General features: G+C 35.5%; 2 protein-coding genes across 2 annotated transcripts; both read right to left on the bottom strand.

The window, feature by feature from the left end:
- Positions 1–2,280: 2,280 nt before the first annotated feature.
- Positions 2,281–8,776, bottom strand: LOC108201002 (histone-lysine N-methyltransferase ATX2-like). The gene is made up of 15 exons (XM_017369291.2): positions 8,643–8,776; positions 8,104–8,241; positions 7,700–7,747; positions 7,206–7,323; positions 7,042–7,107; positions 6,900–6,961; positions 6,559–6,615; positions 6,368–6,436; positions 5,979–6,171; positions 4,799–5,029; positions 3,982–4,043; positions 3,827–3,904; positions 3,280–3,375; positions 2,962–3,065; positions 2,281–2,895 (listed from the first exon to the last, which is right to left on the bottom strand). The coding sequence occupies exons 1-15, from the start codon at positions 8,682–8,684 to the stop codon at positions 2,781–2,783; spliced, it is 1,479 nt and encodes a 492-aa protein (XP_017224780.2). The 5' UTR covers positions 8,685–8,776; the 3' UTR covers positions 2,281–2,780.
- Positions 8,777–9,482: 706 nt separating this feature from the next.
- LOC108201001 (protein CHROMATIN REMODELING 25-like) lies at positions 9,483–16,961 on the bottom strand. The gene is made up of 21 exons (XM_017369290.2): positions 16,678–16,961; positions 15,624–16,001; positions 15,019–15,105; positions 14,676–14,916; positions 14,473–14,598; positions 14,320–14,376; positions 14,128–14,214; positions 13,733–13,828; positions 13,604–13,654; positions 12,845–12,919; positions 12,645–12,731; positions 12,441–12,532; positions 12,210–12,342; positions 11,599–11,718; positions 11,414–11,527; positions 11,212–11,295; positions 11,036–11,110; positions 10,894–10,952; positions 10,435–10,630; positions 10,238–10,336; positions 9,483–10,009 (listed from the first exon to the last, which is right to left on the bottom strand). The coding sequence occupies exons 1-21, from the start codon at positions 16,923–16,925 to the stop codon at positions 9,647–9,649; spliced, it is 2,868 nt and encodes a 955-aa protein (XP_017224779.1). The 5' UTR covers positions 16,926–16,961; the 3' UTR covers positions 9,483–9,646.
- Positions 16,962–17,293: the final 332 nt, after the last annotated feature.

Genomic DNA, 17,293 nt, shown 5'->3' with positions numbered 1-17,293 from the left:
CAATTGTTTTTTTAAGGCTCATATCTTCGTTGTTACGTTAAAATCATATCGGACATATTAATGTGTTGATATATCTGCTCTTATATATAGGGTAAGTTAAATTTATAGTTCTAATCATGTCCTGTTAAGGTATTAGTAGAATGGCTCAAATTGTAGTCAACTGGTCATGACATACTAATTTTTAGTATGTGAACCTGAGGAGAGGTCTTAAGTATTTTTAAATCTTATAAGCTTATAAATAAGTTATTCAGCAACTGGTATTTCTTTCCTTTCTCAATTTTATTATTTAGCTTGTTTAGGTATTGTAAGGACAAGCCAGTACAATCAAATATAGTGAATTGAATATATAGTAAAGGGTCTGTGATGTCATCAGCTCGAACAGCACAAGGTAGTAATGATCAAAAGCTTAATTTCAAACTTCTAGCCTAAGTCAATAATGTTTGAAAGCGGACCATATGTTTGTGCTGTAATAAACTCAACTCCTTGGTCATTGCAGTCCATAAAACGACTGTTTTCGTACCTTCCTGCAAAAGGATAGAAGTTTGGTAAGGCTTTTTCCACTGAAGTTTTTATAATGTCACACATTTAAGTGGCTGTGAAGTTTTGATCGGCTTGATAGTAAAGGATGATAGGAACATTGATAACTGGAGCAAGCTCATTAGTGAAAGATTTTTGTAGTTGTCCACACTGGGAGGAGTCGGAATCGAGGGCTTCACGAGCTCTCTTGTTAGAATCTGAACCTTCACTCTCTGTTGTTATGTATTAAAAGATTATTATGCCTTGATAATGGCTCGATGATTGTGAGTTTAGTATATATAGACACACAAAGTAACTGTTTGGATCACGGGTTTTCAAACCGATTAACGAGAACAGAAACAAAAATATTTGGGAATTGATAAATAAGCTCTAAATTTTACTATTTAAGCTCCAAATCTATTTTTTCTTGCACTACCACCTACAATATGATGGAAACATGTATAGAAAGCATGGGTAAATATCCGACATCCGTCCGAAATATCCGCAACCGTATCCGGAAAAAAGCGGATATTATCCGTATCCGAATCCGACAGTTGCAGATAAGGATACGGATATAGGCATATCCGTATCCGAATTATCCGTTTGACAACCCTATCTACAACAACCAAAATGACTTCTCTACCATTAGACTTAGGTACTCCTGTGATGAAATCCATTGATATATCTACCCAGACTTCCTTCGGTATAGGTAAAGGTTGTAGTTATCCTGGGAATTCAGCAGTGTTATACTTAGCAGCTTGATAGATTTGACAATCTTTTTAAACAACTTGACATCTTTAGATTAGCCCTTTCAATTAATATAGATTTGATCTTTTTTATAGTAGCTTCTCTTCCAGAGTAACCACCCCCAGACCCACTGTAATGCCACTTGAGTATTTTCTTCCTTAGTTGAAAATCAGGACCAATGAGAATCTTGTTCTTTTTAATCAATTTGCCCCTTTAAACAGTAATCCTCCCAAATCCCAATGACCTTGATTTTGTTGTAAGTTGGTCAGCAGAGATGTTAAGTGAACATCAAGAGCATAACTTTCAGCAATCAAGGCTACAATGTCAGATGACACTATAGAAATAGTAGTCAAGTATAATACCTCAGCATGGTCAATCCTTGGTAAAGCATCTGCAACCACATTCTCCTTTCCTTGTTTATATAGAATTTCATAATTAAAGCCTAACAATTTTGACAACCAAAACTGCCGGAAAAAAGTAGAGATTTTCTTTTGTCGTAGTCATTTGGGACTCTTTTGGCTAGTCTTAATAATAAAGTGACTGCCAATAAGGTACTGCTCCCGTTTTTGTTAAAGCAAGTTGATCAAGCCTACCTTGAGTACCTTGAGGTATCGGCAACAAGGGAGGTCTAGTATTAGCTAACATGGGATTTGGTTGCAGAGATTTTGGTGCATTATTCGAACTAGACTTTGTAGTTTTCTGAATCACAGTGATTGCCTCCTCTTGTAACCTTGCATATTCAATAGCTTGGGAAATGGTTTCAGGTTTAGAAGCCCTTACAAATGGCTTAACAGAAGGTTTGGAACCCCAAATGAAACTACAAGAATATAACTATCATGTGTTTAATAATGGCTTGAAGAGTAAATATCTGCAGGAAAGAAGTGCTCTGATACCAAGATACCAATGTTAAGGGTGTAGTGTCACCCTTATGCTTTACTCGAAATACAGAGATATGATATGTTTCGAATATACTAGTGACAAGAGAGAAAGAGATTTAGAGATGAGAGAGAGAGATTTGAGAGATGAGAGATGAAATTAAGTTTATTCATTTCATAACCTTTCACAACAATTCTGTCTATATCTATACACTGATTTCATAACAGAAAAACAGAATTTCCCGCCTAAAAATTGGTTAAAACTATTCCCATAACAAAATTTCCAGAATCACTCTCCAGATTTGCTCTTGCCTTTCCGGTTATGTGTTCCGCTGCAATTTCTGCGAGATACGTGGGAATCAACTGTCCATTAATGCATTTCAGTATAGCTACGCACTGGAGCGGTGTTCTACAAATTTGATTGAATATGTTATCTACGAAACCCAAGTACATACTACTCAAGCATAGCTATGCTCCAGACTTGCTCTTACAGAAGCTTGTTTTATAGCAACTGCTTGCTACTCAACTGACAATCTGATGTACATGAAGTTAGCTAGAAACGACAGGTGTGGACTTCTTCTGAGATCAATCTGCTGTAATCACGAAGTCTATTTACACTTGTTCTCATTCTCTGCTGTCAAATTACTGTGGTATACATGGTTTAGCAACTTGTTCCACTGCCTTAATATCATTAACAATGCCTCGGCATCTTGAGACACCACAAGAACAAGCAAGTTGTTCATCAACTGACGATAATCTACAAAATAATTAGATAAATTGTTAGGCACAGACGAAAGATACAAAGAAGAGCGTAGTGAAAAACCTGTAATTAATTGTGAGCTCCTCCCATTGATTTAAATCTCTTTTGGCATATATGATTACGTGCTGATCACCATTAACGGTAATGATTCTGGAGTAACAGTTTGGCTGCAAGAATTGGAGAAAAGTTATCAGTTTGCGAACCTAGACCTAAGGAGAATCACATGTGTCCAGAGGACGTTTAAGATTTTCTATGCAGTTACTTATATTGAACTCAATTTTTTGATTAACTACTTTAGTCAAAAAAACTCAATTAGATATCTTTTAATCCCCCACTTTCTAGAGAATTTTCACACACAAAGCAGTGGAAATTAAAACATACTTCACATGAGTGATTGATCAAACGTGCTATATTTCCTGCCTTTGTGGCATCAATAACACGATCATCATCAATCTTGAACATGCAAGTGCCAGCACCCTGAAAGTAGAAAGTTCAGTTAAGAAGCTTCAGATATAAAAGTAACCTCTATGTTCCATTTATAAGAAGAAGCCAGTGTTTAACATTTGCATGGACAAACACATGGCTTGTTGCATATACTTTGACAACTCCGACATTCATTCACTTGTGCAAATTTTCACACCAATAAAAATCCTATGTAGACTATGAACCATGACAAAAGGCAGTTTGGCCTTGAGTAAAGCAAAAAACCAGATCAGTGTAAGCTGCTGGTTTATCAGAGACATGAGCTGAGGAATGTAATATTTGTACCAGTAGATGATAGAATGCCATTTTTTACGAGTAGATGATGGAATGCCATTTTACGAGTAGGAATGTCAACAAATTTACGTATAATGTAGATGAAGATGACTTTATGCAGGCATAAGAGCAAGCATGTGTAATTGGTTAAATCAGTTATAATGGAACTCACCACAAGCGAATCATATGTTAAGTGCTCTCTTCTGTCAGCTATATTAACTCTAACAACTTCACCAGTATACTCGATTACCTGCAACAAAATAATTTATATAATCTTAATCTAATAGTTTTAATGAAATGCAGTTAGGTCCTCGCAATTGATGGTACCATGTCTCCAGCTCGGTGCGGCTGCTTAGCAAATATTCCATATCCATGTATTCCAGATTTTCCTGTCCAGAAAAAGAAAATTGATCCTATATAACTGTATACTTGTTTGTCAAATCTGTCGTACATCAAAGAGTACTTTGTAAACCCATTGCTAAGCATAACGCAACTATTCATGATATCACTTGGCAAAATAAAAATAAAAATTATAATGTCACGGTTAAGCATTCTCCCAGAAGAAGTGATTCATAGAACGTAAACAGATCTGACGAGACTCCATAATCAGAAAGAACTAGGTAAATGATATATAAATAAGAACTATACTACACTAATAAATTAGTCAGGATACCATATGAAGAATATAAACTATACTACCCATCACTTATAACTAAGAACAACTATAACTAAGAACAACTAAAAATAAAATCATGAATAAGAACTAGAAAGGCATCCAACAAAAAAAAAAAAAAAACAGATATGAAAATTGGTAAAATATAAACAATATTTACCCTTATTCAAGTTTTTTTAACAAGCAAAGATATTTCTTACACTGAAGGTAGATAATATATACGTTTGGATAAACTTATTTTTCATAAATAAGGGATTATTTCTGGAGAAAAGCACATGTAACTCTACTTTTTTCTGAAATAAGCCCTTATTTTTTTGCTAAATAACGAATATAAAACACCTCCTTAACATTTATATTTAAAAATATTATAAAAATATACATTTAAAAAAAAAATTAAGCCCTTAAATTTTCAAAAAAACCTCTCCCAAGCAGGTATATATATTTCAGATGCTAAGAGATATAACTGCTTACCAAATGTCAATCTCCTTCTGAAAGTTTCCTTCATGTGGCTATATTTCTCAACCATGGAAGAAATATTACTGGAAATATTACACTGAGAAGAAACCACTTTACTTAAAAATTCATGCTGGCGGATACCGCCAACTAAGTATGGCACGTTCTCCAAATATAAGTGCTTCAAAGATGCAGGCTCATGGGATTGAGGTTGTTTTCTGCCTATTCGGCCCAGATAGTTATAAGGCTCTACATAAGTCAAAGAGCTATATTATAATGGGTAGCACTCCATAGCATACCCTCTTATATGGAGTTACATAACACACCATTATAAATATACACATAATATATATTCTATTATATCTTTTATGAAATATAATTGCAAATTTTGATTATTAAACCGAAAACGAAGTTATACAATTTTTTTTATTCCAAAGATCATCTAAAATTATGCAATATCTCAATATGATTCTATAACAGAATAATAATCATACAGAATTATTCTGTTGTAGAATCAGTTTCGAAAATATACTTTTTTTAATCAAATTTTAAGTGTTAAATTACTTAAAATAGATTTATTTTATAGTATTCTATATTAGAATCACGTTTTATATGTATTCTATAACAGAATTTATAATAAAATTGATGATTTATAGTGGCGCACTATGTAACTCCATATAAGGAGTCCCTCTCTTGAATGTTGGCCATATTATAATAACGAAAATCACAATCATTAATTACTACATTAAGCATACAGGATGAAATACATGGCCGTAACCTAAGTCCCAATTGAAAGTAAAAGTGTGGAATATAACAACTATTAAAGAACATAATTATGATAAAACAATTTACTACCTCCGTTTCACATAACATGTCCTGTTTTGACTTTTTTCCAGGTCAAATTAACTATATTTTGACTAAAATTTATATATATTATGTAATTGAAAATTTTAAAAGAAATATATATGTAATTCACTTTTGAATGTATTTTTCATATTCTCATAATTATATAAAAGTAATTTGTGAAATTCAGTCAAAGTTGGGTGAATCTGACCAAAAACAAAGTCAAAATCAAACATGTAATTTGAAACAGAGGGAGTAACTCTTTGTAACATGTAGAATAAACCATTAATTTTTTTAAAAAAAAATCTAGTAATAACCGCTGACGTTCATAAAAAGTTCCAGCTGAAACACAAACCAGTTCTAGCACAGCCAGATGGATTGGGTGAAGGAATATAGTCCGGTCGTTGACAGGTTTCCATGCTCTCTTGAACCACAATACACTTATCAGATGGTCGCCTATGCCTCTTGCAATAGGATCGCAAGCGAATGCACTGGTCTTTCCCATCCTCCTTCTCAGAACAGAGACGTAATCCGTCTTCTTCATAGAACTAAGTTGATATAAAACAGTAATATACAAAAATAAGATTTCATCGGTTGATTCGGAACAAACAAAACTACAATGATACAAGGAAACATAACATTCATCCGTGGACGAAACAAATCACAGTGAATATGATTCACGATCTGTTGCATCCAAGCACTTTGATTCCAAGTTTATCAAGATATCAAAACGAAGACAATCACCTCAAGGAAATATCCAGCAGCCCGTGCACAAAGGGGATGATATGCTACATAACAGCTGCTGTTCGAACACTGTAATTAAGAATAGCAAATTAGTATGCATCATGGGAATTCACAATAGCAAAATGGAATTATATATCATAAGCAACATTAGGTGTAGTATTAGGTGTAGTATTGTAGTACTTATAACTTGCCTGAATACAAGCTCCATGAGAAACCCCACAAATGCTACATAATAGCTTCCAGCAAATCTACATGAACGCGGGATGGATTCTCAAGATTAATGCTTAGATATGTGAACAATAAAATACATGACACAGAGCATTTTTAAACTAATCCTCATCATGTTTTAAACTAATCCTCGTCATGTATCTTGTTTAAGGGACCTCGATTTTTAAAGGAGCGGTTCCTAAAAATGCTTATGAAAATTTAGAGAAAATATAGACATGGATGTGCAAAGAGGAGAACGGAAGGTCTAATTAATAATAATCAACTATAGTTTTAGAACTATATGAATTAATACATAGATATCTACCTTGTTGATTCTGTTCAAACCATCAATGGGTTCCATTTTCCTGACATCTAGTAAGCATGTTTCTGCAGAATGCTGAATTGTCAACAGAAGTGCAAAAACGATTGCTGTACTGTATACAAACCTAAAACACTAAAGAGAAAACCTGGTATGCTAATGGCACATGCAAGATGAGCCCAGCGCCCATCTGTTGTAGGCTTCATAGCTCCTCCTTTAAAATAAGTCGATTAATAAATTCAGACAGACATGCTCTTACCTAAACTGCAACATATTGTAACAAAAATTTTCAAACCTTTCGAATGTTAATACCTGCAAGTGGACAAAGGCAGCAGGGTGGAGGAGACTCAGGAGCCCCGACACGACAAAGGTTGCAATACCAAAGTGTCCCATCAGCAGGTTCCAGCTCCCCATAGCAACTAGTATGAACCTAATCATGTAATAGTACTAATGAAACCAATTGGAATAACGACAAAACATTATACAGATACTAATCAAAGCTGATTATATTAAGACAATTAACTCTGGAATAAAGCAGAAAGGAAGACATAATTGCTACGTTACCCGGACTCTTCATTTTGCCTCGAGTACCCGTGTCGGACACTCGACACTCGGACATGGGTATGGACACTCCGACACTTATTTTAGGCCAAAAACATGTAAAATTTTCAAAATATTGCCGAGTCCGACACTCGGACACGTATCCGGTTTGGACACTTTCAGCCGAGTCCGGGTAACATAGCATAATTGTAAACGATATCTCTGGGTTCACAAAAAGAGTCACGCAGTAAATGCAGATCACTTACCATCATCCTGCAATTATCGCACTGCAGAAAAGGACTAATGTCATACTCCTGTAAGGAGAGATATTTATTAAATAAAATAAAGCAAGCAAAAGTTTAAAAAAAAAAAAGGAAGAAAAGATCAAACTAAAATAGAAAAGTAGGCATAGTTGTTAAATGCACAAAGAATGAAATATAATAATACAGAATTGTTTAACATATTTATACACTGTCTGGTCTTTTACATATAAAACAGGAGAACTCAGGGCCTGATCGGGCTTTGGGCTTAATTGCACTTTTCACAACTATGAACATAGCATAATCCAGTGTATGTCTCCGTAAGAAGGCAATGTATCATGTATGAGCATAAATTTTCTATAAATATACTTTCTTACAGTCTCAGTTCTCGGTATATGTACAGGTTATACCTCATCAGTATAGCAGACATTGCATTTGTCAAGGTCTTTCCATGTAATATGAATACGTCTGTAACAAATTGCAGGGTCTCGACACCTTCTGGAAGTCAACTTAGAGGAATCCAAGGGACTTCCGCAAGTTGAAGAAAGCTGTTGATACAATGTACAATCAATTTAACTATGCGAGGCACAAAATATCTGGCAAACATTTAAAATTGCTTTAAAACAATCATCAATTAATTAAGACAATTGAACAGAATTTCCATCATAAATGAACACGGCCGGCTTTATAAATTGAAACTAAAAAATGATAACGATAATATAATTATGAATTCATGTAAAATGAACAACTTCACCCGTCATTTAAGCCCCGCGAGGTATTAGAGGACTGAAAGACACTGTACATTGACATTGCAAAAGAGACCATACAGGCCTGATTAGTCTTCAGCCTCATCACTTAATTTGAGAATTGGCAGTATTTTGTAGATAGTTCAACATATCTAAATTTATTATATGACTAAGATATTATATATAACAAGATCCTGTGATACCCGTATAAGTTCCTTTATTTTATGATGAGAAAATCCAAACATCGCAGGACCAGATCCAACAATTTTGTTATCTTCTCCGAAGGCTTTCAAAGCATCATGACCGTGCAACTTGTTTACTTTTCTATAAAGTTTATCCCAGCAGGAAGATGAAGTTGGTCCCTCGAACTGCCAAAGAAAACAAGCACATAAAACACCATCTTCGTACAGATTTTAAGTGCAATTGGGTTGCATATTATTATATCAGTTAGTACATTTTGAGATGCATTCACATGTATCTTCTTGTTTGTTCTCCACTACTCTCTGTTCAAATTATTTCTTTTATTAAACTTGTATCCCATTGTAGGTTATTTTAGCAAGAATTAATTTGTAAATGAAGGAAGTCCATGGCCTTCAGCTAATACTGTTAGATCATTGGCACTCTCACCCGAAGATTATGCCCGGCTATGACCAAGTCAACACGGATTCGAGCCCCTTCATCTCAGCTCATTAGGTCCTTTATCTTGAAAGGAAACTGCAGAGTTCAATTCATCTTGAGAAGCAGGCTTTGTCAATGGTTGCTTGAGCTAGCTTTGCTCTTATGCAGATATGAGTAGGTATGATAAATGCTGATGGTGGTTCTAGGTTCCTTGTAGTTTCTGCTGGTATTATTGAGACTATGCAATATGCATACAACCAGGCCTCACAACCATTTAGGTATTCAAAAAAAATTAAGTCCGGGCATTAACTATGAGCATTGGCATTTGGCAACCATTACTGCAACTAAGTAAAAAGATGCTCCGCTGTTCCGAAATGGATAGTATGAGATACATGTAAGACTGAAGCTGTATTGCTTTCCAGACCAATCAACAACTGCTTATAAACTTATTAATTACTTGCATAATTCGACTGAGTTTAAAAACAATGCGCTAAACTCAACTAATGGAATCACGTATATGATCAAAATTGATCAGGCTTGTTACAGAGAAGAAAATGGTAAGATAATGCTGTGTACCAACTAAAAAGTTTTACTGAAAATCATCATCATCATCTATATAATCTGGGGAATGCCTTTTTTGAGGTAATTGCGTCCTCAAAGAGAGTTTAGGTTTCAAATTTACATGCTTTGTACCTTCTAAATGTGGGACTGGTTTGATGTACTTTCCTTGTGAAGGTTTTAAGGAAGTGGATAACTTGTTCTTTGTTGTACCACCATTGGAAGATCTCCACGGGCGTGCGTGTGGTTGACGTGATATTGATAGAGATTTTGGAAACAGATTTTCTTTGGACTGGCATTGGTTTTTATTTTCATCCACTCTGCCTGTCCTTGGGACTACTGGTTCAACAGGCACAAGCTTTCCACTAACTTGATTCGTAAAAACGAAAGTGACCTGCAGCGGTATGAAATCATGAGCTCCATATAGGTCATAGCTCCAAGCAGCAGAAAGAAATATACAGGTGGAAAAAAATGTAGAAAAGACAAAAAGAATATTCTATCTTTAAAAAATGTACCAAGTAAAACACATAGCTAGCATTTATTAAACCTTGGTATAAATATGTGAAGAGTATTATGCTTCCTCTATATTAATATCTGAAAAGGTTTAAAGCGGTTAGCAGACCTCATTTCCAGCTGAAGCTTGTAAAATTGCATCCGGAACAGATGTCGGATTAAAGTGATGACCCCAACTACCTAAATCCTCTTCAAGAGGGGTTCCTATCTGTAAACCAAATATATAAATGACTCATTCATGGTAGCAAATCAAAAGAATTCCTTGGCAAAAATTAGTTTCCACTTCCACATATCTACTTTACTAACCTGTCTCTCTGAGCTTTTTAACTTGTGCAAGCACCCAGTAATCCCTGCAAAGCCCCCTATATCCTCCTGATCAGATTGACAATTTTCATTTACTGAACTACCTCCATCCTCTTCTCCATAAGTTTCAGGTCCATCATCCGCTATACCTCCACAACTTCGGCAACGGACACAGTTCATCTTCTCATGAATTTCAGAACTGCATACGAATTTCACTTGAAACAGTTATGACTAAGCAAGATTTTTATAATGGAGTAATACTTATTCACTCTATCATCTTTACTTGCGGTTCTCTTAGATTTCTCATGTTGTACCATTTGCAATAGTTGTTTCCTTGCAATATAAAAGCCAATTATTATGCAACTTTCGTCAATCTAATATCCTTAGACAATACTAATTTTAAATAACAGGATATAGAGACTTATTTTTCTCAAATATCAGTGGGTAGTTCAATTAACTTGCCTAACATTCTCATGAAGTGAGAACAGGTCTCGTAGATCTTCAGTTGAGAGGAAGTTTCCCTGCAAAATAAAGTACTTGGTCTTGGCCTCATTTCCGCAAGCATGTAAATTACAAGATAAGATTAAAATAATGTCACAAATACTTGGTTCTTGATCTCTGCTTGTTCCTTTTGGATAACTTTTTGAAGCCCTTCTTTTGACATTTGACGCTGGTAAACCTGCAGAGGCATAAAGTGAGACATCAAGCTTAGAATAATGAAGTTTCAGTGGGTTTCCTAGGGAAGATATTTGCTAATTGCTATATAAAATTAATCATAACCTTTTCTTCAATGGTTCCTGTGCTCAAAAATCTATAGATGTACACCCTCTTTTTTTGACCATCCCTCCATACTCTTGCTGCAGCCTACACTTGAAGTAAAAGGAGATTATAAAAACAGAAAGAGGGAGAAACTTATACATTATCATATGCAGCTGGTCTTAATAGACGCATGATTGTTCATTAAGTGTTAAGACGTAGTTACTTGTTTGTCATTGGCAGGATTCCAATCGGGATCAAACAAAACCAGTCGGTTTCCACCTATCAAATTGAGCCCACAGCCACCAGCCTTGCTGCTCAACAAAAATGCAAACTCATCCTGCAAATTGTGGAATTACTTTGTATGTACAGTTGTTCCGCATAACTTGAAAATCTTAGAAACATAATTACCTTCGATTTATCATTAAAACTGTTAACCAACTTTTGTCTTTTACTGATCGATGTACTTCCATCAAGCCTTAGAAATGGGTATCTTCTTTCCCGACATAATTGAGCAATAAGGTCCAGGGTCTGGTTATAACTTCAACTAGTCAGTAGATACAAAAATATATACACATATATATATATCAATGCATTTGGCAAGTGATCAGTATTATGTCGCTTATTCACTGTAAGGACTGGTGAACGTAGAACTTAAGCACCGACTTGATATATGGCGCCCATATTTTGGGGCATAACATTGCCTTCGTGTCCTTAATAAATTCTGAGAATATTGGGGGTCACTGGGAGTCAAACTCGAGTCTCCCGCGAGACTAAGCTCTGATACCATGTTGAGTGACCAATTCTCCTAAAACCTCAAGGTGTTAGGAGGAGGGCTTACCAGGATCATATTCTGACAACTAGTTCAACAAGACATACTATATATACCATCTGATCTTTCAAAATGCATTCTGCAGTGCATGATGTTTTAATAAATGTAATGGAATATCAAAATTGGTAAATGGCTCACAGCATAATTACAAGAACAATAATATTAATGCAATTAGAAGGTAAATTCATACTTGTGTATAGTTTGATACTAGGACAATCCGGTCATCCGTTTCCTGACGAAGCTGGGCTAGTAATCGGGCTAACACATGCATTTTACCTGACAGTTCAACCCAGATCCCATCACCCGCACTCCATGTTCCAGATCTAACAGATTAAAATGCAAAATCGAGTAAGAAACAGCAAGTACCGCATCAAACAAGTAAAACAATATTATATATACCACATCAGACAAGTAGTCTTACCTTCCAGAGAACAATTCTGGGGGGAAAAAGCGCATGCAATCCTCAAACCCTGATGTCCCTGGGCTCCCACTTCGAATAGTGTCATATATCAGCTTCAAAATGACCATGAACAAAAGAACTTTACTCTCTAGGCAGTACATGCTAATTTAACATGAAAAGACAGATGAACTTGTAGCTTATTCTAAGCAATGCTGTACAGTGTACCTTGGGATGATTGCAAAGCTTCTTGAGTGCTGTTATGCATGCTAAGATTTTTGCTTGTTTCGGTTCTTCATTAAGCACTTGTTTAACCTTTATTTCAGTAAGAAGGGAACGATAGCATACACCCATGTTAATTAAGCACAGTAAATCACCAGTAAGCTAGACGGTTTAGGAGCATGTTTTAGTTAATAATCGTGGCTTACATTTTTGGAATGGATAAAATGGTTGTACAATTCAACTTGGAGAGGAGTCAACCTGCAGCAGACCACTTCGACTATCTGCATATATGAAGGGATTTTAAGTCAAATCTAAATCACCTTCAACAGTGAAAGACATAGAGCCTAGTGAACCCATAGCTACAATATGAATCCAATATACTTGACACATTTTAATATTGAAACACGATGTTGCGGTACATCATAGCTAATACAATTTCAAAAAGTACTAGTAACATCAGATTTATTTATCTTGGAATACATATGAACTTACAAAATGACTCAAATTTGATATTTAGTCAAAACGAGTAACTAAGGATAATTGTTCGTGAGAGATGAATGAATATTTGCAGGAGTATACATAGTAGCAGAACTAAACTCTTCAACTCATGCTAACCAAAATGTAAAATATCATCATTAGTATTTTTCCAGGGAATAGAAACTACCTTCTGGAGAAGTTTGATGATTTGTAGAAGTACCAGAACATAAACAACTAATATCTTGCCAAAAAATAAGCTTATAGATAGTCTAGAGACTTGAAACATGTTTATAACTATGATGTCTGGTCAAATATTAAGCATTTTTGCAGTGGGGAGTAATATATGGTTAGTAAAACTACACAGAGCAATAGAAATTTTCAATAATTGTCAGAAAGCATCATAGCGTAACAGTCGGCAGCTTAGAAATTTACGGCTACCACTATATACCAGACTACACAATGCAAGAAGAGAATCATGATCTTTTTACCTTTGGTGGTAGGTGGTTCGATAGAAGCGCATTAGTTCTCCTCAATATAAACTGATAACAGATGTAGAATTAATTTCAGTTTTCAGAACTTATTAAAATAAACCCATCTCAACTAATCTATGCATGTACCTGATTGACTTTTGCACTCAATTCTGCAGATCGTTCAATACCCAGCGTCTTATCATCTTCAGTAGCAGAGGGTTCTCTTCCACATATGATAGGTGTCTTCATCAACATAGGTTAACATGCAAATGCACACAAAATCAGGTTAAATATACAACGTTTAAAAGGTAACATAGAAGTGCGAATTTTCAGAACTGAAGGAGCCCCATATCCAACCCTCAGTTAACCCCTATGTTTTCAAATATTTTGATCAAAACAGTCAGCATTTACAGCACCTAATGTCAAGTATTTTTTAAAATGTAACGCTCTTATAATACATGAAAATATTGATCTATAAAGTTTAAGCTAATAACAAAGTAATAAGTTTCTATTCGAGTACTAATAAAAGAAATATGACTCACCTGGTAATACCGTCGAAAGTATGAAGCATCGCCCAATATTCCCGGATTGGTAAAATTAACCATAGCATAAAACTCTTCCAGGTCATTCTAGAGGCATTGAAACAAGTAGTATAGTTTATAAGATTGTGTTACAAAACAAAGACACTGAACTTGATAACAGAAATATCCAGTTTTGCAGACGATATATCTCACTTGCATTGGCGTTCCGGACAATAGAATCCGACGCTTGCACGGCACAGCAGCCAAAGCCTGAAAAAGTAATTTTGCGTACATCACAAACAGTATAGTCATTAATAATTTCATCAGAATAACTAAACTAATATGTCAATATGAAACAACTCTTACTCGATTTGTTAAAGTCTGGCCATTTTTTAACCTATGAGCCTCATCGCATATGAGAAGGTCACAGGATCCACTTCCATCGAATTTTGATGAATGCATTCGAAATGTCTCATAAGAAACAATTAGTACCTATAAAGGCATAAGCTGTATCAGTAACTGATATTTACTTCTTAGGATTAATCATATTGTACTTCTACTGAATTTACCTGTAGATTACTGCGAGGGCTAGTAAAACTATTAATGCTAGAAACTACATCATCTCGGGTGCTTTCACACAAAGCAACAAGCCTGACTCTTTCCCCAACCCACTTCATGATTTCAGCCTCCCAGTTACTAACAAGACTGGTGGGAGTAACAATTACTGCCTTTTTAACCATTGGCTTCTTATCAAATCCTTGACGAAGAAGAGTATATAGCAGAGTAATAGATTGCAATGTCTTCCCTAAACTGCAGAGCAATAGTTGAAAAAGACCAGCAACTTTAACCAGAAAGTAATTACATCAAGCCAGATGCTTTTGCCAGCAATTCGAAAAGATACCAAGTACTTACCCCATATCATCAGCCAGAATACATCCATGTATATTAGCTGCACTGTATAAGCCTGAAACACATTCGAACATAAACTGGACCCCTTCTCTGAAAATATAATCAATTGTAGCATCTTAGCATGCAATTAAACATGAATATTGAACTATCATGTGAATGACTAGAACAAATTTAATGGTCTAAACTTCAATATGGAATAATATTTACTTGAAAAGAACAAGATGGAGATTCCAGTACTGCTTAATACTGAATGTAAAATAAAAATAAAAATAGGGTCTAGTAACTATCAACCCTTTCCAGTCATTCTAGTAATCAACAATGCATAACTTCCCACAGTTTTCAAACTTGAACTCTATATCAATGTTATTTCTGCAACTTTCATAATCACCATATAAAAAAATAAACACATACTAGATGACATACGCCATACTAAATGATGTACCCATGGAATAATTATCTTACAGCCATAGTTAGCATGCTTTACATAGACTGATTTAGAGCTTGGAGCTATAAAGTGAACCATATCAGCATTACAACTACTTCTAAGTTTGATTCATTTTTTCTTTTTGGTCTAGGTATCTTCCTGAATTATCTACCGCATGATTTACCTTTGATGAGGTCGAAGAAATTTAACAAGCAAGGAATCCACCGTTATCTTTGAATCATTGTCTCCGCCTTCACACTCTTCAGGCTGCCACAGTACCAAAGGTTCAATCCCTGGTGGCAGGCTCGTATCCTCTTCTGGAGCTACCTTTTCAGCGGCAACAGGAATATCTACCCTATTTGTAATGGAAACTAAAACTGGCCTCGAGGAACCCCATGGGACAAACCGTTTACGAGCCCAGAGCCGTTGAGCCAGTTTTTCATTATTTTCAGAGTAGCCATTAGAAGATGGTGGTTGAAAGGGCTGCCTTCCAGCTGCTGCTCTGTCTGTCACAGAAAGGACCCGGGGAAGTAGCGACTGCCTTTTCACGACAAGATTCCCTCTGATATCACAAATTCAAGTTCTCAGGTCAGACATTTGTCATTGGCTATTTGCAAATAAAACCATGTACCCATATAACCAATCCTTCCCAATTGACCATTTGCATACACAATGAAGATCTAAACTCGCAAGCAACTGAATTCAAATGATTCCACTCATGCCAAACCCCGTCTTAATACAAAATAAATCACAATGCAGTAAAAAAACCACGCCTACTAGTTAACTAACAACCCAAAATCCACATAAATTCCAGTGACATATTCAAAAAGTTCCCCTTATTAATAAACCCTAAATCATCACAAACATGTAAACTACACAAATACATTTTGAATGACCTATATGAAAACAAAACAACCTCCAATTAACAATCACAAATTACAAATTCAACTAGTCAACTCACAACCCTAAATCATTTACTCATATCTATATTACATCTTCGAAATGTGCCCTCAGCTCATAAAAAACCCCTAAATAGCTAAATCATCTACTTATTCGATATTTCAGTTAAAACTTCGATACGTGCTGCCAGCTCATCAAGCACCCTAATTAAGCTCTAATTATATCTTCGAAACCAAAGAGTCTCTCTCTCTCTCTCCTCTCTCCTCTCTCCCTCCCTATCCCTCTCTCTCTCACTCCCACACACAGAAATAGTAAACTGAGCCATGTAAATATGATACCTGACAAGAGCATCGACATTTTGTGATTTCCGGTCGATTCGCCGAGGTGCTGTACGGACGGTGGGTCGAGCCGCCACGTGTCCATCTTCTTGACTGTTGTTATTGTTGCTATCATCGTCAGAATCAGAATCGAGATCGTCTTGTGGATCTTCAGGTGAACTGACGGCGAAATCATCGCCGGAATCGCCGAGTTCGGACTCGGAGGAAGAAGAAGAGAGTATTTCAACGGCGTCGTTTTGGAAGTCCATTGAGTTTATTGGTTCTCTGCTTATTCGCTCCGTTTTTATATTTAAAAATTTGATTTGATTTGGCGGTGAACGGCGTGGGTCCTTATTCTTTTTTTTTTTTAAGGCAGCGTGGGTCCTTATTCTTGGTGAAAAGAAATAATTACTCTTTGTTTTTTGAACTGAAATAATTATCTCTTGATTTTAAGTTTGTTTTACGAATATATTATCTTTGTTTATAACAATAAATTAGGAAAAAAGTGCGCTTCGAGCGGCTTGATAACTATCATAAAAAATAAATTACAATTTAACAAATTTATATATATAATTATTTTTGGAATTGATTTCAAGTGTTAACGGAGGAATCTGGTGATAACAAGATTCGGGGAGGG

The sequence above is a fragment of the Daucus carota genome, chromosome 9 (assembly GCF_001625215.2).
Source record: "Daucus carota subsp. sativus chromosome 9, DH1 v3.0, whole genome shotgun sequence".
NCBI lineage: Eukaryota > Viridiplantae > Streptophyta > Magnoliopsida > Apiales > Apiaceae > Daucus > Daucus carota.
This window is presented reverse-complemented; position numbering and strand designations above follow the sequence as displayed.